We start from the raw sequence: 22262 nt of genomic DNA, 5'->3' as shown, positions 1-22262 counted from the left end.
GTGGAGAGAGAGCAGGAAGGCAGGCCTTGACAAAGCTGGAGGGGATGGGGTCCAGAGAGCAGGTGGCAGTTTTTATTCCTGTGAAGAGGTCAGAGAGGTCCGTGGTGGAGACTGGGGAGAACTGAGGCAGGGGTTGACAGGATAAGGGGGGGGCAGGTGGTTTGAGGGGGAGCAGGTGCGTTGGTGGTTAAGGTGCTGTAGATGCTGTCTATTTTGCTTTGGAAGAATGAAAGGAAAGTGGTGCATTTGTCAACTGTGAATGATTGGGAGATGGTGTCCAGGGGGCTGAGGAGTTTGTTTATTGTAGAGAAGAGTGCTTTTGGGTTTCCGGAGCCAGAGTGAATTATTTGAGAGTAGTAGGTGGAGTGGGCGCGGGGAGAGGGCATCTTTGTAGTGCTGCAGGTGGTCTTTGTAGGCTTGGGACTGAATTGTGAGACCTGTTTTGTTGTGGAGTCTTTCAAGTTGGTGGGCATGAGTTTTCATCATGCGGAGTTCGGGGGTAAACTAGGGAGCAGAGTGGGTGAAGGAAACTGTTTTGGTTTTTATAGGTGCAAGCTGGTCGAGGCAGGAGGAGAGAGTGCGGTTGTAGTAGTCAGTGAGGTCTGAGGGGCTTTGGAGGTCAACGAAGGGAGAGGCGGACATTATTTCAGAGAGGGAGGATGAGAGCGAGGTAGGTGAAACAGAGTTCAGCTTACGGAAGTTGATTTTGCGTTTTCGCCTTGGAGCTGGGGTGGGAATGTTGACGGACATGGTGATGGCTAAGTGATCAGAGAGGGTGGAGTCGGAGCCAGAGAGGTGATGTAGATTTAGTCCAGTGGAGCAGACAAGGTCCAGAATGTGCCCACGGTTATGGGTGGGAAAATTGACGTGTTGAGTGAGGTTGAAGCAGTTGAGTATTTCAGTGAAGTCAGCGGTTATTGTGGAGTCAGTGGAGTCCATATGGATGTTGAAATCACCGAGGAGGAGGATTGAGGGGGAGAGAGAACAGAGCTGGGTCAGAAAGTCAGAGAAGTCAGAAAGGAATGATGGGTGTGGTTTGGGAGGACGGTAGACAACTGCCATGACTAATTGTGTGTGGCCAGAGTGTTTGAAAGCCAGGTATTCAAATGAAGGAGCAGATGAGATGGAGATGAGGCTGATCTTGAAGTCCTGTCGGTGAATTACGGCAATCCCACCACCTCGGCCCTCCGAGCGTGGTTTATTGATGTAGGAGTATCCGTTGGGTGTAATGAGGTTGAGTGGGAGGTAATCCAGAGGTTGTTGCCAGGTTTCAGTCAGACAGAGGAAGTCCAGTTTATTTTCCAGGATGAAGTCATTCAGAATGTGGTTTTTATTGTTGAGGGACCGGATATTGAACAGAGTGAGCTTCATGTTGCTTTGTATGGTGTGGATGGACACGGGTGATTTTGCCAGGGTTTGCAGACAGGGGGCGCGCTCGTGTGCGTTGTTGTGATGATGTAATCGACGAGTGGAAGTCCGCTCAGCTGACCAGAGTGTAGGGATGGAGTGACCGGTCTGGGAGTAAGCAAACTTGTGACCGGAGCCTCTGTGGATGTATCTGGGTCGTCGTAGAAGTCCGTGGTTGATGATGGCAGAGATGCATGGCGGAGTGGAGTGGTTGTTGAGCTGGAGCAGCCTCGCAGCGAAGTACCTCAGTGCCATGCCGGCTACCGCGGGCTAGCACATCAAAACGTCACAACAGGCACAACAGGCTGATCCAGAGCAAGGCCTATGAGGAGGATCGAGGAAGCTGAGCAGCCTGAGGGTTAATAGGGAGCTGAGGACGTGCAGGCAGAGGAGGTAGCCGGGCATCTGTTAGCGTTAGCAACTAGCGAGTAACCTGCAGCTCGATGACTGCAGCGGTGGCTAGCAGGGAGCTAGCTAGCTGTCCAGGTAACCCACAGGAGAGCAGTCCAAGCCAGCAGAGACAGGAGCACAGACAGGAGTGAGAAGACCAAGGGTGCGGAGGCAGCGGAGGCAACGGTGGTAGAGCTGGGCAGATGATGCCAGGAGGGTCAAGCAGAAGGATTAGTCCAAGCAGAAGGATTAATGCAAACAGAGAAAATCTTTCCAAAAACAGCAAAATTAATACAAACAGAGAAGTGGTGAGAAGCGGCGAACAAACAACGCCAGCGTCCTCTCACGTCACTTCCGCACTTCTCACGTCACGTCACTTCCGCATTGCTATGAATGCCAACATACCATTCGCTTTCTTCACTGCCTGCTGCACCTGCATGCTTGCTTTCAATGACTGGTGCACCATGACACCCAGGTCACATTGCATCTCCCCTTCTCTCAATCGGTCACCATTCAGGTAATACTCTGCTTTCCTGTTCTTGCCGCCAAAGTGGATAACCTCACATTTATCCACATTATATTGCATCTGCCATGCATTTGCCCACTCGCCTAATCTATCCAAGTCACTCTGCAGCCTCCTAGCATCCTCCTCGCAGCTAACACTGCCACCCAGCTTCGTGTCATCCGCAAACTTAGAGATGTTGCATTCAATTCCCTCGTCCAAATCATTAATATACACTGTAAATAACTGGGGTCCCAGCACTGAGCCTCGCGGTACCCCACTAGTCACTGCCTGCTATTCCGAAAAGGACCCGTTAATTCCTACTCTTTGCTTCCTGTCCGCCAACCAATTTTCTATCCACCTCAACACTGAACCCTCAATACCGTGTGCTTTAAGTTTGTACACCAATCTCCTATGTGAAACCTTGTCGAAGGCCTTCTGAAAGTCCAGATATAACACATCGACTGGTTCTCCCTTATCCACTCTACTAGTTACATCCTCGAAAACCAGATATAAAATGCATATGAAAACAAAATAAAAGTCTTCTCTTCCGGTTAAAGCAACACCGACGTATGAGAGCATGTGTGTTTATTCCCCCGAAGAATAAAAGCATAATACCGACTATCCTGCCCTTGAGATGCAAACGCCAACAGGTTATGGGCCCAGGAGGGATGGTGGAAGCCGATGGAACAGATTATGCTTCGACGGAGATGAAAAGAATTACGAATTATGGGAAACAAATTTTTAGGCCACCTGCGGCTACAAGGCTTAAAGTCAACAATTCTGAACGAGCTGGCTACCGGCGAAGAAGACGACGGGGAAGCCGAGAAAAACGAAAAAGCCTACGCCGAGCTGATACAAGTGCTAGACGACAAAAGTTCGTCGCTCATTATGAGAGAAGCGGCGGACGACGGGAGAAAAGCGTTGCAGCTACTGAGGAGCCATTACGCGGAAACAGGGAAGCAGCGAGTGATCGGCCTCTACACCGAGCTGACGTCGCTGAAAAAGGCCATAAACGAAAGTGTAACAAAATACATTATTCGTGCAGAAACGGCGATTACAGCACTAAGAAAAGCTGGAGAGGCTCTTAGTGACGGGCTGCTGATTGCCATGGTTCTGAAAGGCTTGCCAGAGACATTTAAGCCATTTGCCATCCACATAACACAGGGTGATGAGAAGACAACTTTTGGTGAGTTTAAGACCAAGTTGAGAAGCTACGAGAGCACTGAAAGATTTAGCGGCCATATGAGTGACGACAACGTAATGAAAGCAAGAGGTTGGGTGAAAGAAAGGACTAAAGGCTCAGAGAAGACATTCACCTGCTACAACTGCGGTCAGACGGGACACAAAGCGTGGGAATGCAGCGGAGAGCGCAGCGGTAAAGAACAGAGACAGTGGTGCAGTTTTTGCAAGAGCCCCACTCATAAGGAGGCAAACTGCAGAAAGTAAAAGCGAGACAACGTGAAACAAGCATCCAACTCCAACGACCACACATTTGCATTCAAAATAAATGACTGCCAGGCAAGTGAAGAGACTCGTAAAGAGCTTATGGTCGACACGGGCGCAACGTCACACATAATCACAGACATTGAAAAGTTTAAGAACTTTGATGAGACTTTCCAGCCCGCCAAACACTTCATCGAGTTGGCTGACGGGACAAGGACGAGCGGTGTCGCACAGAGGAAAGGCGAAGCAGAGGTGTACCTGAGAGACAGCGAGGGCCGTCGTGTGAGGACGACGCTGAGAAAGGCGTTGTACATCCCATCATTCCCACAGGACATCTTCTCTGTCAAGGCAGCAACGACCACCGGAGCTTCAGTGATCTTTCGCCAAGGCAGCAACGAGCTCATCCACAAGAACGGTACCAAGTTCGACATTAAGGAGTACGACAGACTATACTATCTAAACACTGTAAGTCATAAAACTAATGACGGATGTCACGGGTGTTATGATATTCAAACTTGGCACGAGATACTTGGTCACTGTAACTATGATGATGTATCACAGTTAGAGAGGGTAACAGAGGGCATGAAAATCAAAGGTAAAGTTGATAAGTCCAAACTCAACTGTGAGGTCTGTATAAAAGGCAAATTTGCACAGAGCAGGAACAGAGAGCCAGATGTAAGGGCTAAAGAAGCACTTGAGTTAGTGCATACTGATTTGGCTGGCTCTATAGAGCCAGAAGCAAAAGATGGATACAAATACATACAAACTTTCACAGATGACTACTCAGGAGAAGTGTTTGTTTACTTCTTGAAAACAAAACGTGACACTATAAAAGCTACAGAAAAGTTCATAGCGGACGCGGCCCCCTATGGAAAAATTAAGTGCATAAGATCTGATAATGGCACAGAGTTCACAGCAGCAGATTTCCAATCATTGCTCAGTAGAAATGCCATAAGGCATGAAACCTCCGCACCTTACTCCCCCCATCAAAATGGGACAGCTGAGAGAAACTGGAGAACGCTATTTGAAATGGCAAGGTGCATGCTACTCGAGAGTAACCTACCGAAAGAATTGTGGACATATGCTGTAATGACTGCTGCAGTAATCCGCAACAGATGCTACAACAAACGTGTTGGTCAGACTCCACACTACATGGTGACAGGCAGAAAGCCTAATCTTTCAAAAATGAAGAAGTTTGGATCAGTCTGTTTCTCATACAAACAAGTCAAAAAGAAGTTAGACTCAAGATGTGAAAAAGGGATTTTTGTAGGTTATGACAAAAACAGCCCTGCATACTTAGTCTACTACCGAGTTCTCAAAAACAGACTAGTGAAGTTCATAACAAAAAGTGTAACTGAATGCCAAACTCAGACAGATATGGAGATGAGTGATGATGACCATCCTGGGAAGAGATTAACATCCCCCAGACCAAACGCAGAGGTGACTGATCAGAGTCCAGAAGTGACACTGAAGTCACACACGGATACTATTGAGAGTGATAGCAACACTCAAACTGGACAGGGTGAAAATAGTCAGAGCACACGCTATCCTAAGAGAGAAAGGAAAAGCCCACAGTACTTACGAGACTATGAGTGTAAAGTAAAAGAGGATGACCAGATAAATGTAAATGTAGACTACTGCTACAGCGTGATGTATAATGTTCCACAAACCTTCAAAGAAGCTATGAGTTCATCAAAATCTGACATTTAGGCTAAAGCTATGAAGGAGGAAATCAAATCTCTCAAAGAAAATGACACATACACTCTAACCACAATACCACAGGGCAAAAAGGCAGTGGGGGGGAAGTGGGTGTTTGCAGTAAAAGAATCTTCAGATAAGACTGAGACATACAAAGCCAGGTATGTTGCAAAGGGGTATAGTCAAGTAGTAGGAATAGATTACAAGGAGACGTTTTCCCCAACAGCTAACATGACATCAGTGCACAGTCTGATGCAGCTAGCAGCTCAGTACGATTTGGAATTACACCAGATGGATGTGAAAACAGCTTATCTACATGCTCCAATTGATTGTGAGCTGTATATTGAACAACCTGAAGGATTTGAAGTGAAAACAGACACAGGTAAAAAGCTGGTCTGCAAATTTAACAAATCACTGTATGGACTGAAACAGTCAGGACGGAACTGGAACAAGATGCTGCATGATCATCTCAGTAAAAATAGTTTCGCACAAAATCCAGCAGATCACTGCGTGTACAGTAAAGAGACTGAAAATGAGAGAATAATTCTGATCATGTGGGTTGACGACCTAATTATTGCTGCCAGTGATAAAGAATATCTCAATGGTGTGAAAGAAATGCTAAGTGCAAAGTTTAATATGAAAGATCGTGGGAAACTTAGACATTTTCTAGGCATTGATTTTTCACAGACAGAGGGAGAAATAAAAATGAACCAAAAGAGGTACATAACAAAAATACTGGAGAAGTTTGGAATGTCTGACTGTAAAACAAGGTCAACTCCATGTGAACAGAAACAAAACTTTTATGATGATGATGAGCCTGTTAATCCAACACAATACAGGGAAGTGGTAGGCAGCTTGATATATGTGATGACATGTACAAGGCCTGATTTAAGCTGGATTGTCAGTAAACTGTCACAATATCTAGCAGAGCCTAAAGAACAACATAGGATAACTACCAAACATGTGTTGAGGTACTTAAAGGGTACTATAAACCAGGAGCTGTGTTACAAGAAAAGAGAGGAAAAACTCAAAACTTGTTGCATACAGTGACGCTGACTGGGCGGCAGATCAAAATGACAGGCGAAGCACAACAGGATATTGTTTTAGTTTGTCTGAAAATGGGCCTGTTATTTCATGGAAATCCAAGAAACAGCAGACAGTAGCCTTATCCACATGTGAAGCCGAATATATGGCAATGGCGGCTACTACACAAGAGAGCTTTTATCTTGTGCAGCTATTGAAAGGAATGGACAAAGATTGCCAGTACGAGCCAGTGAAAATCTTTGAGGACAATCAAGGTGCGATTGCATTATCAAAGAACCCAGTGAACCGACAAAGATGCAAACATATCGACATTAGGTATCATTTCATTCGGTCTGCACTCAGTGATAAGAAAGTAATCCTTGAGTATTGTCCAACAGCAGACATGGTTGCAGATATCTTAACTAAGCCTGCAACAAAGTTTAAAACTGAGAAATTCAGGGATTATATGTTTGGAGTGTAAAATCATAACAACATTTTTTTTTTTTGAAAGGTTGAACACTGTAAATGTGTAAAATGTGGTGATACAGAGAATGTAATCAGATTAAGTTATGTTGTATATGTTGTTAAATGTAATACACAGCATAAGAGCAAGTGGGGGTGTTGGATGTTAAACCGAAACTGTTTAGATGTGCTCTTATACTGACGTCACTACCGGTGTACCAGATATAAAATGCATATGAAAACAAAATAAAAGTCTTCTCTTCCGGTTAAAGCAACACCGATGTCTGAGAGCATGTGTGTTTATTCGTCCGAAGAATAAAAGCATAATACCGACTATCCTGCCCTTGAGATGCAAACGCCAACACCATCTGGGTGTGGAGTTCAACTGTGTCGAGGTTCCAAACCCTTTAATACCTCTCGTCTTACTATATTAATGCGTTACAATATTTCTCACTCATTTGCATCAACCCTTCACCCTTATTTTGTAACGGTAGCGGCAAAGTATTCATTTGGAACCTTACCCAAATCCTCTGCCACTGCAGAATGGTCCATTTTTGGTTCCATCGGCCCTAAGTCTTTTCGTCAGTTGTTATCATCTTAATGTACTTGTAAAACACCCTTACTTTTCTATTAATGTTACAGCCAATATATTTTAATACCGTGCTTTCCTAACTTCTCTCAAATTTCACTCTAAAATGTTCTACATTCAATCAAGCTTTGTGCAGTTTTGGAATCTCAGTGTCTGACAGAAACTTCCCTCACTGGTCCTCTCACCCACTATAAACCATGCTACCCACTGAATGCCTCCTGCTTTGTTTTGGAACATGTTTAATCTCAACCCAATGAACGTCCTCCTTGACGGTCTACCATTGCTCTGATGTAGACTCAGTTTCTGATCAGTTTCCTGCCCATGTTTACACACTTGTATCTTAGCCCAGTCAATACCGCAGCAAGATTCTGCTCCTTCCCTACTATTTTATCTTTGTGCATTTAATGATGTTGGAAAGTCTTAGATTCCCACTCTCTCAGATGTTCCTCCCTTTCCCTCAGGCAGCTTCTTCCATGTCCCTCCTCTCGCCCCTCAAACACTTCTTGCACTCAGATCCTCCCCATCCCTTCTCCTTAAGCCCCTCTTCACTCAGATACTGCGCGTCAGTCCTCTTTACTCTCCCACTCAAAGCCTCCTTCCCCTCTCAGCCCAGTCCCATCCTGCCCCTCAGTCCCTCCTCCATTCCTCTCTATTCAGACTCTCCTCACTTCCCTTCGGAACCTCCTGACCGATATCCTCTTCCACAACTCAGACCCTCCTCCCCTCGGTCCCTCACAGCTCAGTCCCTCCCTCCCTCCCTCCCTCTCTGCTCCACCCTCCGCCCGGCGATTGGACGCCGCCAACCGCCCGTGCACGCGCTCTCTCTCTCCCGCGCGCGGAGCCGGGAGCGCGTCGCCCTCGCGCGGTGAAGGTTGGAAAAGTAGCGCACGCGCAGAGCGGCCCCGCGGCCGGTTGGAAACACGGCGCCTGCGCAACGCGTCCCCGCTGCTTCCAACCGTCACCGCGCGAGGGCGACGTCCCGGCTCCGCGCGCGGGAGAGAGAGCGCGTGCGCGGGCGATTGGCGGCGTCTTGAGTTGTGAGGGACCGAGGGGAGGAGGGACTGAGTTGAGTTCTGAGGGGAAGTGAGGAGAGTAAATGGAGAGGAAAGGAGGAGGGGCGGGGTAGACTGAGGGGAAGGAATGAGGCTTTGATGGGGAGAGGGGAGGGTCTCAGCCTGAGGGGGAGAGAGAGGGAGGGACTGTGTTGTGAGGGATTTAGAGGAGGCAGGTCAGACCTGTGAGAGGCTGAGGAGAAGTGGGTCTCAGTCGTGAGAAACCGAGGGGAGGAAGATCCGAGTTGTGAGGGGGGTCTGAGTTGTGAGGGGGTCTGAGTTGTGAGGAGGGTCTCAGTTGTGAGGGGGTCTGAGTTGTGAGGGGGTCTGAGTTGTGAGGGGGATCTGAGTTGTGAGGGGGGTCTGAGTTGTGAGGGGGTCTGAGTTGTGAGGGGGTCTGAGTTGTGAGGGGGGGGTCTGAGTTGTGAGGGGGGGTCTGAGTTGTGAGGAGGGTCTGAGTTGTGAGGGGGTCTGAGTTGTGAGGAGGGTCTGAGTTGTGAGGGGGGTCTGAGTTGTGAGGGGGGGTCTGAGTTGTGAGGAGGGTCTGAGTTGTGAGGGGGTCTGAGTTGTGAGGGGGGTCTGAGTTGTGAGGGGGGGTCTGAGTTGTGAGGGGGTCTGAGTTGTGAGGGGGTCTGAGTTGTGAGGGGGTCTGAGTTGTGAGGGGGTCTGAGTTGTGAGGAGGGTCTGAGTTGTGAGGGGGGGTCTGAGTTGTGAGGAGGGTCTGAGTTGTGACGGCCCGCAGGAAGAGGTTCTAAGTTGTGAGGGGTTGAGGCAAGGAGGGTCTAAATTGAGAGGGACTGAGGAGAAGAGGGTCCGTGTGGGAGGGAGGAGGGTCTGAGTTGAGAGGTTCTGAAGGGAAGTGAATAGAGTAAATGGAGAGGAGTGGAGAAGGGAAGAGTCTGTGGGGAAGGAAGGGGGCTATGAGGGTAGATAGAAGACCTGTAGGGTAGATGTTGAGTGACGATGGCCCAAGGGAAAGGAAATGAGGATCTGAGTGAGAGAAGGTTCTGAGTTGTGAGGGACTGAGAGGACTGAGAGGAGAAGGGTCCGAATTGTGAGGAGGGTCCGAGCTGTGAGGAGGGTCTGGGCTGCGAGAATGAACTGAGCTGTGAGGATGGACTGAGTTGTGAGGAGGGTTTGAGCTGTGAGGTGTGTTTGAACTGTGAGGATGGACTGAGCTGTGAGAAAGGTTGGAACTGTGAGGGACCGAGGGGAGGAGCATCTAAGTTGTGAGGGATTGATGGGAGGAGAGACTGAGTTGAGATGTTCTTTGGGGAAACGAGGAGCATTTGAATTGGGAGGAAGAGGGGCTGAGGCGGGAAGCTATCTGAGTGGACGGAGGGAGGCTATGAGGGGGCAAGAGGAGTGCAGATTTTGAGTGAGGAGAGCTTAAGGGGGAGGAGATGAGGATTTAGATGCGAGAATGGTCTGAGTGATGCTTGGGGGGATGGGAAAGGAGCTGGTAGGAAGGGAGGAACATCTGGGGGAAGGGGGGAAATCCAAAACTTGCCATCATTCTGGGTAAGGACAGAAATTTAAGGGAAGTGCTGAATTCAGCTGAGATATTTAATGGACTGAGAAACAATTGTGCATTAGTGGATAGGAAACTAAAAATGAATCCACGTCAGAGCAGAGGGAGACTGTTAAAGAGGAGCTTCAGGGTAAACATGTTTCCGAGAAAAAACAGGAGGCGCTTCATGGGTAACAAGGTGTACAGACAGTGAGAGAACCCAAAGAGAACACAACGTTTCTGCCAGACACTGAGAACTCAACGGTGCGGAAAGCCCAAAGGAATGTAGAACATGTTTGAGTGAAATTAGAGGGAAGTTAGGAAAACTTTTGTTCTCAGCGCCCCTCCGACAACACGGTTCTCCCTCATCTTCGCCCCTCCCACCGTGTAGTATTCCCTGCTCACTGCCCTCCCACAGAGCAGCATTCCCTCCTCACTGCCCCTCTCACAGAGCAGCATTCCCATCCACACTGCCCCTCCGACAGAGCAGCATTCCCTGCTCACTGCACGTCCCACAGAACAGTATTCCCTGCTTAATCACGCTCCCACCCGTGGCACAACGCTCCCTCCACACTACCCCTCCCAAGATGCGATGCTTTCTCGTCCTAACAGGTGACGCCATCAAAGTTGAGGTCACGGGGCCCCATTGTTGCGAAAAAAACACTTATTGAACCTACATTATAAAAGTAGTATTTATTTATTGCAAGTCACTTAACATACACAGATCAGCATGCGGCCCCTATGCTCGTGGGGCCCCGGGCAAGTGCCCATCAGGCCCATGCATTAAGACGGCCCTAACTGGGCCTGCTGGCCCTTCTGGTGGTTGGCCCGTTTCCTGAGGCAGGATGGGGGCGAGGCCAATTGCTCAGGCACGGCTCTTTGCTCGCTGGCTTTCCTGTCTCACAACCCATTCAGCCTGCGCTACCCAGCGGTGTCCGAAGCAAAGGAAGGCACAGTGTAGTGGCAGTATCTCGGCCTAGGCCAACCTCAAGCCGAACCCCACATCTTCGCTCGACCCCGAGGCTTCAGTTTCAACCGTGGCCCGCTGGGTAAGCTGGGCAGTCACCCCACCCTATATTCCCTCCTTGACCATCCCAGGCCCAGACATCTGATTCGGGTCTGTACATCTGCAAATCGGGTTTATCCACCCTGGCCGCTTACCGGGTGGACTCATCGCTGATTCACGTATCCCACCGGGGGTTGGGCCAGTGTGCGCTGGTGAACAAAAGCCTGAGGTTTTCCCCAGGTTCTATGCTGGGCTCAGGGCATCATCCAGCTGCACGTCCACTGGGGACCCTGACAGGGCTGCGACGGTGCGGTGGGGGAATAGAAAAGGGTGGGCTTCTGTTACGCCATGTTGCGCGGAGAGGATGAAGATGAGGAGCAGGAGGAGGAAGGAGAAACCTTGCCCTGCGGCCTGATGAAACAGCACTAGGGACAGGCCTTGCCCCGACGCGGCGCGGAGCTTCAGTTGGGATCTGCCGGCGGGCGTGCCGGAAGGAGGCAGGGGTGGTGGAGAGGACGGGCACCGTGGAGACGGCCGGTGATTGGTGATTGGTGGTGGGGTCAAGAGACTGCTTTGGACTGGCTGGTCCTCGTTCGCTGTTGCTAGAGTTGGTGCTACTCAATGTACCCGACGATGCCCATTTGACCTGCCCAGGCGCTTCACTATATACGCCCGTGTCTTGGCAACGTGACTCTGCCTTAATAGGTGACGCTTTGGGTCAAGATCCTTCTTCAGATTTCCTTTTCTATTCCTTTCCTCCAGAGATGCTGCCAGACTCACTGTTTCGTTATGCCTGGTTGCAGTGAAAAACACCTGCAATGGCAACACTGATTTCGCTACCCACGCAGTCAGCTGCATTGGAAGACCTGCACTCCACCCGAGCGACCGAGCTGTGGTAGAACTGATGTATATTTCAAACATTGCCTCAGAGATGCAGCGGGGAGCATTTAAGATTCCAAATTTTGAATGGGATTGGTAGAACCTCTCTGTAAAACGTTCCTGAGGTGGACTTAGTACACTGCCAATGCTGGATAAATACGTGGCTGAGGAACTGGTGCAAGGAGCAGGTATTCAAGTTTCTGGATCATTGGGACCTCTTCTGGGGGAAGTATGACCTGTACAAAAAGGACGGGTTGCATCTGAACCTGAGGGGAACCAATATCCTGGCGGGGAGATTTGCTAAGGTAATTGCGGAGATTTTAAACTAGTACGGTTGGGGGGAGGGACTCAAACATAGATAGCTAATACGCAGTGTGAGAGGCAGGAGGCAGAAAAGGGAAACACTCAGACCCAATATGTAGGAGAGAAAGAAGGGAAAAGAAATAAACTGAGAATAAGAAATGATGGGTCCCTTAAATGTGTATATTTTAATGCTAGGAGCATTGTAAGAAAGGTGGATGAGCTTAGAGCCTGGATTGACATCTGGAAGTATGATGTTGTGGCGATCAGTGAAACATGGTTGCAGGTGGGTTGCGATTGGCAATTAAATATTCCAGGATTTCATTGTTTCAGATGTGATAGAATCGGAGGGGCAAGAGGTGGGTGTGTGGCATTGCTTGTCAGGGAGGATATCACAGCAGTGCTTTGGCAGGACAGACTAGAAGGCTTGATTAGGGAGGCTGTTTGGGTGGAACTCAGAAATGAGAAAGGTTTAGCAACACTTATAGGGGTGTATTATAGACCGCCAAATAGGGAACGAGAATTGGAAGAGCAAATATGTAAGGAGATAGCAGATATTAGTAGTAAGCACAGAGTAGTGATTGTGGGTGATTTCAATTTTCCGTATATAGACTGGGAATCACATTCTGTTAAAGGGCTGGATGGTTTGGAGTTTGTAAAATGTGTGCAGGATAGTTTTTTGCAGCAATACGTAGAGGTGCCTACCAGAGAAGGGGCCGTGTTGGACCTCCTGTTCGGAAATGAGACGGGTCAGGTGACGGAGGTATGTGTTGAGGAGCACTTTGGGTCTAGTGATCACAATGCCATTAGTTTCAATATCATTATGGAGAAGGTCAAATCTGGACCAAGGGTTGAGATTTTGGATTGGAGAAAGGCTAATTTTGAGGAGATGAGAAAGGATTTAAAAGGAGTGAAATGGAACTTTTTGTTTTATGAAAAGGATATAATAGAGAAATGGAGGATATTTAAAGGTGAAATTTTGAGAGTACAGGGTCTTTATGTCCCTGTTCGGTGGAAAGGAAAGAATAATAATTTGAAAGAGCCGTGGTTTTCCAGAGAAATTGGACACTTGGTTCGGAAAAAGAGGGAGATATACAATAAATATAAGCGGCAGGGAATAAATAAGGTTCTTGAGGAATATAAAGAATGTAAAAGGAATCTTAAGGAAATTAGAAAAGCGAAAAAAAGATATGAGGCTGCTTTGGCAAGTAATGTAAAAGTAAACCCCAAGGGGTTCTACAGATATGTCAATAGCAAAAGGATAGTGAGGGATAAAATTGGTCCATTAGAGAGTCAGAGTGGACTGCTATGTGATGAGCCGGAATAAATGGGGGAGATATTAAACAATTTCTTCGGTATTCACCGAGGAGAAGGATATTGAATTATGTGAGGTAAGCGAAACAAGTAGAGTAGTGATGGAAATTATGAGGATTAAAGAAGAGGAGGTACGGACACTTTTGAAAAATATAAAAGTGGATAAGTCTCCAGGTCCTGATAGGATATTCCCTAGGACATTGAGGGAAGTTAGTGCAGAAATAGCAGGGGCCAAGACGGAAATATTTCAAACGCCATTAGAAACGGGGATGGTGCCGGAAGATTGGCGCATTGCGCATGTTGTGCCATGTTGTGCCTTTGTTTAAAAAAGGTTCTAAAAGTAAACCTAGCAATTATAGACCTATTAGTTTGACGTCTGTGGTGGGAAAATTAATGGAAAATATACTTAGGGACAATATATATAATTATTTGGACAAACAAGGACTGATTAGAAACAGTCAACATGGATTTGTGCCTGGAAGGTCATGTTTGACTAATCTTCTTGAATTTTTTGAAGAGGTTACCAGGTAATAAGGGCAAGGCTGTGGATGTTGTCTATATGGACTTCAGTAAGGCATTTGACAAGGTTCCACATGGAAGGTTGATTAAGAAGGTTAAATCATTGGGTATTAATAGTGAGGTTGCAAGATGGATTCAACAATGGCTGAATGGGAGATACCAGAGGGTAATGGTTGACAATTGTATGTCAGGTTGGAGGCCAGTGTCTAGTGGAGTGCCCCAGGGATCTGTGTTGGGTCCACTGTTGTTTGTCATTTACATTAATGATCTGGATGATGGTGTGGCAAATTGGATTAGTAAATATGCAGATGATACTAAGATAGGTGGTGTAGTTAGTAATGAAGTAGAGTTTCAAAGTCTACAGAGACTTGGGCCTTTTGGAAGGGTGGGCTGAAAGATGGCAGATGGAGTTTAATGCTGATAAGTGTGAGGTGCTGCATTTTGGTAGGACAAATCAAAATAGGACGTACAGGGTAAATGGTAGGGAATTGAGGAATGCAGTGGAACAGAGGGATCTGGGAATAACTGTTCCCTGAAGGTGGAATCTCATGTGGATAGGGTGGTGAAGAAGGCATTTGGTATGCTTGCCTTTATAAATCAGAGCATCGAGTATAGAAGTTGGGATGTAATGTTAAAATTGTACAGGGCATTGGTGAGGCCGAATCTGGAGTATGGTGTGCAGTTCTGGTCGCCAAATTATAGGAAGGATGTCGACAAAATGGAGAGGGTACAGAGGAGATTTACTAGAATGTTGCCTGGGTTTCAGCACTTAGGCTACAGAGAGAGGTTGAACAGGTTGGGTCTTTATTCTTTGGAGCGTAGAAGGTTGAGGGGGGACGATAGAGGTTTTTTAAATTTTGAGAGGGACGGACAGAGTTGACGTGGGTAGGCTTTTCCCTTTGAGAGTGGGGAAGATTCCAACAAGGGGACATAGCTTCAGAATTGAGGGACAAAAGTTTAGGGGTAACACGAGGGGTAACTTCTTTACTCAGAGGGTGGTGGCTGTATGGAATGGGCTTCCGGTGGAAGTGGTGGAGGCTGGCTCGATTTTATTATTTAAGAGTAAATTGGATAGGTATATGGATAAGAGGGGATTAGAGGGTTATGGTCTGAGTGCAGGTAGATGAGACTAGGTCAGGGAGAGTGGTCGGCGTGGACTGGAAGGGCCGAACGGGCCTGTTTCCGTGCTGTAGTTGTTATATGGTTATATGGATCAAATGTCAATTGCGCTGAAATGCATTGGCACACAAACTGATTTAGATGCATTGAATGAACTACAGAAGCTGCATTGGAGGAAGAGAGCAAGGTATGACACAGCTGTTCTGGACTGGTGGCGACAGGACTAGCACTCTGGTGGGTCGCATTCAAGGCAAATTGTTTTAGATTCAGAGACATGCAGCACGGAAACAGGCTCTCGGGCTCAAATCGCCCATGCCTGTCAAGATGCCCCATCTACCTTCATTCTTTTTGCACATATTTGGCACATATCCCTCCAAACCTTTCCGATCCGTGTACCTGACCAAGTGTTTTTAAATGTTGTTATAGTACCATACACAACTACCTCTTTCAGCAGCTTGTTTTATATATCCACCCTCTGAATGAAAAACCTGTCCGTCAGATTCCGATCAAATCTTGCTTCTCTCACTTTAACCTATGGGTCTGTTTTTTTAAATTCCCTTACTCTGGATAAAAGACTGGGCTTTCACTCGATCATGATAGTATACAGCTCTACGAGATCCTCCCTTCTCCGCATCAAGGAATAGACAATAGACAATAGGTGCAGGAGGAGGCCATTCGGCCCTTCGAGCCAGCACCGCCATTCAATGTAATCATGGCAAATCATTCTCAATCAGTACCCCGTTCCTGCCTTCTCCCCATACCCCCTGACTCAGCTATCCTTACGAGCTCTATCCAGTTCTCTCTTGAATGCATTCAGAGAATTGGCCTCCACTGCCTTCTGAGGCAGAGAATTCCACAGACTCACAACTCTCTGACTGAAAAAGTTTTTCCTCATCTCAGTTCTAAATGGTCTACCCCCTATTCTTAAACTGTGGCCCCTTGTTCTGGACTCCCCCAACATTGGGAAAATGTTTCCTGCCTCTAACGTGTCCAACCCCTTAATAATCTTATACGGTTCGATAAGTTCTCCTCTCATCCTTCTAAATTCCAGTGCATACAAGTTAGTCGCTCAAGTCTTTCAACATATGACAGTCCTGCCATTCCGGGAATTACCCTAGTAAACCTACGCTGCACGCCCTCAATAGCAAGAATATCCTTCCTCAAATTTGGAGACCAAAACTGCACACAGTACTCCAGGTGCGGTCTCACTAGGGCCCTGTACAACTGCAGAAGGACCTCTTTGCTCCTATACTCAACTCCTCTTCTTATGTGGGACCTTGTCGAAGGCTTTCTGAAAGTCGAGGTACACCACATCCACTGACTCTCCCCTGTCAATTTTCCTAGTTAAAATCCTCAAAGAATTCCAGAAGATTAGTCAAGCATGATTTCCCCTTCGTAAATCCATGCTGACTCGGAACAATCCTGTTACTAATATCCAAATGCTCCGCAATTTCGTCTTTTATAATTGACTCCAGCATCTTCCCCACCACTGATGTCAGACTAACTGGGCAATAATTTCCCGTTTTTTCTCTCCCTCCTTTCTTAAAAAGAGGGACAACATTAGCTACCCTCCAATCCACAGGAACTGATCCTGAATCTATAGGAAAATGATCACCAATGCTCCCACAATTTCTAGCGCCACCTCCTTAAGTACTCTGGGATGCAGACCATCAGGCCCTGGGGATTTATCAGCCTTCTGTCCCATCAGTCTACCTGTCCCATCAGTCTACACAACACCATTTCCTGCCTAATGTCAATTTCCTTCAGTTCCTCTGTCACCCTAGGATCTCTGGCCACTAGAACATCTGGGAGATTGCTTGTATCTTCCTTAGTGAAGACAGATCCAAAGTACCGGTTCAACTCGTCTGCCATTTCCTTGTTCCCCATAATAAATTCCCCCGCTTCTGTCTTCAAGGGACCCACATTTGCCTTGACTACTTTTTCCTCTTTACATACGTAAAGAAGCTTTTACTATCCTCCTTTATACTATTGGCTAGTTTACCCTTGTACCTCATCTTTTCTCCCCGTATTGCCTTCTTAGTCATCTTCTGTTGCTCTTGACTCTAGCTTCCCACTCTTCTTTGCTTTGTTGTACTTCTTCTCTTTTATTTTTATGCTGTCCTTGCCTTCCCTTGTCAGCCACAGGTGCCTCTTACTCCCCTTGGAATCTTTCCTCCTCTTTGGGATAAATTGATCTTGCAACTTCTGCATTATTCCCAGGAATACCTGCCATTGCTGTTCCACCGTCTTCCCTGCTAGGGCCCCCTTCCAATCAATTCTGGCCAGCTCCTGCCTCATGCCTCTGTAATCTCCTTTGCTATACTGTAATGCTGACACTTCCGATTTTCCCTTCTCACTCTCAATTCGTAGAGTAAAACTTATCATATTGTGATCACTGCCTCCTAATGGCTCTTTTACCTCGAGTCCCCTTATCAGATCAGGTTCATTACACAACACTAAATCCAGAATTGCCTTCTCCCTAGTAGGCTCCAGTACAAGCTGTTCTAAGAATCCTTCTCGGAGACACTCCACAAACTCTCTTTCCTGGAGTCCATTGCCAACCTGATTTTCCCAGTCTACCTGCATGTTGAAATCTCCCATAACCACCGTAGCATTACATTTGCGACATGCCAATTTTAGCTCCTGATTCAACTTGCACCCTATGTCGAGGCTACTATTTGGGGGCCTGTAGATAACTCCCATTAGGGTCTTTTTACCCTTACAATTCCTCATTTTTATCCATACTGATTCTACATCTCCTGATTCTATGTCACCCCTTGCAAGGGAGTGAATATCATTCCTCACCAACAGAGTGACCCCATCCCCTCTGCCCACCTGTCTGTCTTTTCCATACGTTGTGTACCCCTGAATATTCAGTTCCCAGCCCTGGTCCTCTTGTAGCCATGTCTCAGTGATTCCCACAACATCATACTTGCCAATGTCTAACTGAGCCTCAAGCTCATCCACTTTATTTCTTATACTTTGCGCATTTAAATACAATACTTTAATTTCAATATTCACCTCCCCTCTCGCACCGGTCACAATTGGCCCTGACCTTACTCTTATCCCTTCTAGAACATCCCTCCCCATGCATTCGAGAGTCCTTTGCAATTTCTCCTGTATTCGCTTCCCCTTTAACTCCATCTTCATATTCCCAGTTTGTCAACCCCCCCCCTCCCCCCCCCCCACTGCTTAGTTTAAAGCCACACTTACAGCACTAGCAAAACTGCCTGCCAGAATGTTGGTCCCCCTGCTGTTAAGGTGTAACCCGTCCCTTTTGTACAGGTCACCCCTACGCCAGAAGAGATCCCAGTGATCTAGAAATCTAAATCCCTGCTCCCTGCACCAGCCCCTCAGCCATACATTCATATCCCCAATCTCTCTGTTCCTGCCCTCACCAGCACGAGGTACAGGTAGCAGTCCAGAGATAACCACCTTCAATGTCCTACTTCTCAGTCTTCTTCCTAACTCTCTATACTCACGTCGCAGTATCTCCTTCCTCGTCCTCCCGACGTCGTTCATGCCCACATGCACAACTACTTCCGGTTGATCGCCTTCCCTCGCTAGGATGTTCTGAAGCCTCGCAGTGATGTCTTGAACCCTGGCACCAGGGAGGCAACAGAGCATCCTCGAGTCCCGCCTGCCGCCACAGAATCTACTGTCCGTACCTCGGACAATGGAGTCACCCACTACTATGGCTCTTCCTGACTTCAGTCTCCCCGGTCGAGTTTCCTTGCCTGGGTTACATCTGCCAACACGTCCGCCGCTCGGACTGGAAGCGTCTTCTGCCCCGATAGTTCCCAAGAGGGTGTACCTGTTTGCAATAGGCACAGCCACCGGGGTCTCCTGTAATCCACATTCGTTCCCCCTGAAAGGGTCTCCCACCTTCGCTCGACCTGGACCTTTGGCGTGACAGCCTCGCAGTAGGTCCTGTCCAAAACTCTCGCATTCCCGGCCAATATAGTCCTCGCCTACCCAACCTTTCCAGCCCTGGTAACATCCTTAGACATATTCTTCGCATCTTTCCAGATTAATGACATCCTTCCGAGGGTAAGGTAATTAAAATTGAAAACTGTACTCTAAAAGTGGTCTCAGCAACTGTAAAGGTGTCCCATCTTCGGTACTCAATACACTGACTAGTGAAGGTCAATGTACCAAAGACATTCTTTACCATCTTCTTTGCCTGTGACACAATTTTCAGAGAACTGTGCACCTGTACTCAATCGCTCTGCTCTATAACCCTCCACAGGGCCCGACCATTCACTGTGAAAGCCGTGCCATGGGTTGCTGGCAAAATGCAATGCATCGCACTTTTCTACATTCAACTCCATTAACCATTCCTCAGGCCACTTGTCCAGCTGATCAAGAGCCTGGGCACAGACACGCACACGGGCACAGACACTTACAAACGCACACATTGCACTGCGGGTCAGGATCGAACCCGGCATGCTGGAGTCATAAGTCTACCCACTGCCCCAATGTATTTAACTCAAAGTACTTGCCCATGTGTTCCAGTGGTCCCTGCACACTAGCACCATCCTACACACACTGGGGCCAATTTACAATTATTCCAATCCAATTAATTTACAAACGCATGTATAAGAAAATAACTGCAGATGCTGGTACAAATCGATTTATTCACAAAATGCTGGAGTAACTCAGCAGGTCAGGCAGCATCTCGGTGAATAACATACAAACGCAGATCTCTAGCACTGGAAGGCAATAAGTCTACTGCTGAGTCACTGTGCTGCACTGTATATAAACATGTCGAATTTGGGGTGGCACTACTCTAAATATAACCCCTCTCAACCCGTTTGATTCGACCCAGCGTACCCGGATATTGTGTAAATGGGATAATCCCCGTTTATTCCAGTTAATCCCAGATAATTCAATTGACTCCATTTACACCAAACGCTGCCGCGGCAAGGCCAGCAGCATCATCAAGGGTCAGTCGCACCTCCGGTCACTCCCTTTTCTGCCCTCTGCCATAGGGCAAATGGTATAGAAGTATGAAAACGCACATCTGCAGATTCAGGCTCAGTTTCCACCCCACTGTTATCTTACCAACAACTGGGGAGTAGTCCTGAACTGCCATCTACCTCATCAGAGTCCCTCCGATTATCTTTGATCGGATTTTATTGGCTTTATCTTGCAATAAACGTTATTCACGTATTCCCCTTCGTCGTGTATCTTACACTTTGGATGGCTCGATTTTAAACACAAGCTTTTCACTGTACCTCACCACAAGTGACAATACAATAAACTGAACTGAACATATTGTCAGGGTCGAAACAGATCGCTGGCCTTAGAAGGCAGCTGCACCGCTGCGCCACCATGCCGCCCCTATTACTAGATACACTCCGACTATCTTTGATCGGACTTTACTGGCTTTATCTTGCACTAATCGTTATTCGCGTTATTCTCTTTATCGTGTACCTGTACACTGTGGGCGGCTAGATTGTCAATATTGTCCTTCCGCTGACTGGATAGCACGCAACAAAAGCTTGGCAGTGTACCTCGGTACACGTGACCATAAAACTAAACTGAAACCAAACTCATTTCGGGTGATCACAGCCGGGATTTAGGGAGGATCCCCTCCCATTTACAGTCTATTGTTTTAGAACCAGATGGGGCAAACCTCTGGCCGGGACCGGGTAGAATTGTGAAATCTGCCCATTATTGAGACATTGTCCACTTCTTTGCACTTTCCAGGAGATGGAGTGTTGGTGGCGGGAAACGGCTCTCTCGCTCAGACGCCGTGGGATGGACGCCGGGTTGGGTTGGAGCGCGTTGGGGAGGTCCTCTACTCTCCCAATTGACCTGCGCCCGGCTGGCGTGGGGTGGGACCTTAGTAACTTGTTACCCTAACTGGTCAGATCCCCTTTCACACCAAAAAGCCAGCCTCCTTTATCCATCCCAACAGACCGACCCGTCCCCGTGGCGTGGCTTGGGTCTTCTGTAACACCACGGAGACTAACACCAAGGCGGTAGTTCTCGTTGGAACGGGAGAGGAATCTCTGAAGGAGAACGCGCTGTTCTATCTCCCGGCCGGTTACATGTTATCCTGGCCGCATCTAGTCATCAGGTCCGCCACCGTTCGGGCCTCAGGCGTCTATCTCTGCAGGTCGGGAAACAGGACTTTCGCTTACCACGAGGCGACATGCAAGATGCGGACAAGATCCATATCTCGGACAAATCCATCGGCGTCTCCTTTCTTCCCAGTTGCTTCTTAGAAGTCGGAGATCAGCACTTGAAACTATTCACGGTCTGGAACACTTGGGAGGACTGCGACCGGCGCGGAGAGAAAGACGTTTGGGATTCTGTTACGCCCGTCCATTCCTGGGCGACCAGAAACCCATGGCATCTGGTCTTTGGCGAAGCGGCAGTAACTTCCAGGACGGCCTCCCGAGATGGGATTGGAACCGTGCATCGTTCCCCACGTGACCGAATCCCCTTTGCAACTGTCCGGTGTTCCTCCTGATCGATACTCACTTGGTCAACGTCAACGGAACGGTAGCTTTAAGTGTCCCGGCGCCTCAGTCTGCACTCCGGTGACCTGGCGGAGAAATTCCAACGAGGTTTCGCGGGCATATCTCTCCCGACGACGAGGGGGCACTCAAACTTTGGACGATGTGACACTATAAGAGGCGTCCAGAAAGCAGATGAGAGGGTGTACGAATCGGAGGAACTGGCCGGTGCCTTCCACCTGAGGGTGCTCGAACATAACGGAAGAATGGCCGCGGCGGGCGGAAAGCAGGGCGCGCTTGGTTTGGTACATCTTGGCTGCCATTGCCTTGGTGTCTGTTTTGCTCATTTTCCTGTATTTTCTCTATACATACTGCGCCCACGTGCGGCGCCACCAGGCCGTGCACTGGAAACGTCCACACGTTACAAATACACCTTCAGCAGGCCAATCAGCCCATTCAGATTATGCAAGTTCTGTTTGCCATCCCATTCCTTTCTCCTTTATTATTTTTCCAAACATCCCCCCATTACATAAATTCATGTCAGCATAATTAGGCCATTGGGCCCATCAATTCTACTCC

The 22262-nt window shown here is 47.8% G+C and overlaps 1 protein-coding gene and 2 pseudogenes across 5 annotated transcripts in view; 2 read left to right on the top strand and 1 right to left on the bottom strand.

The window, feature by feature from the left end:
• Positions 1-8222, bottom strand: part of LOC144591025 (uncharacterized) — a 40675-nt gene extending 32453 nt beyond the window's left edge. For all 5 annotated transcript variants that reach the window (XR_013546662.1, XR_013546663.1, XM_078395374.1 and 2 more), the window contains exon 1: positions 7450-8222. Coding sequence is in view for 3 of the 5 variants with exons in the window: in XM_078395374.1 (XP_078251500.1) it covers positions 7450-7492 (43 nt within the window). In the remaining 2 variants the exon portion in view is untranslated. The remainder of the gene's footprint in view (positions 1-7449) is intronic.
• A 1794-nt stretch (positions 8223-10016) lies between these two features.
• LOC144591027 (protein FAM187B-like) lies at positions 10017-12064 on the top strand (annotated as a pseudogene).
• An 8915-nt stretch (positions 12065-20979) lies between these two features.
• On the top strand, positions 20980-22103 carry LOC144591026 (protein FAM187B-like; annotated as a pseudogene).
• Positions 22104-22262: the final 159 nt, after the last annotated feature.

The sequence above is a fragment of the Rhinoraja longicauda genome, unplaced genomic scaffold (genome assembly GCF_053455715.1).
Source record: "Rhinoraja longicauda isolate Sanriku21f unplaced genomic scaffold, sRhiLon1.1 Scf000513, whole genome shotgun sequence".
In the NCBI taxonomy this organism is placed as follows: Eukaryota; Metazoa; Chordata; class Chondrichthyes; order Rajiformes; family Arhynchobatidae; genus Rhinoraja; species Rhinoraja longicauda.
Note: the sequence above shows the minus strand (reverse complement) of the source record. Positions and strands in the feature narration are given on the sequence as shown.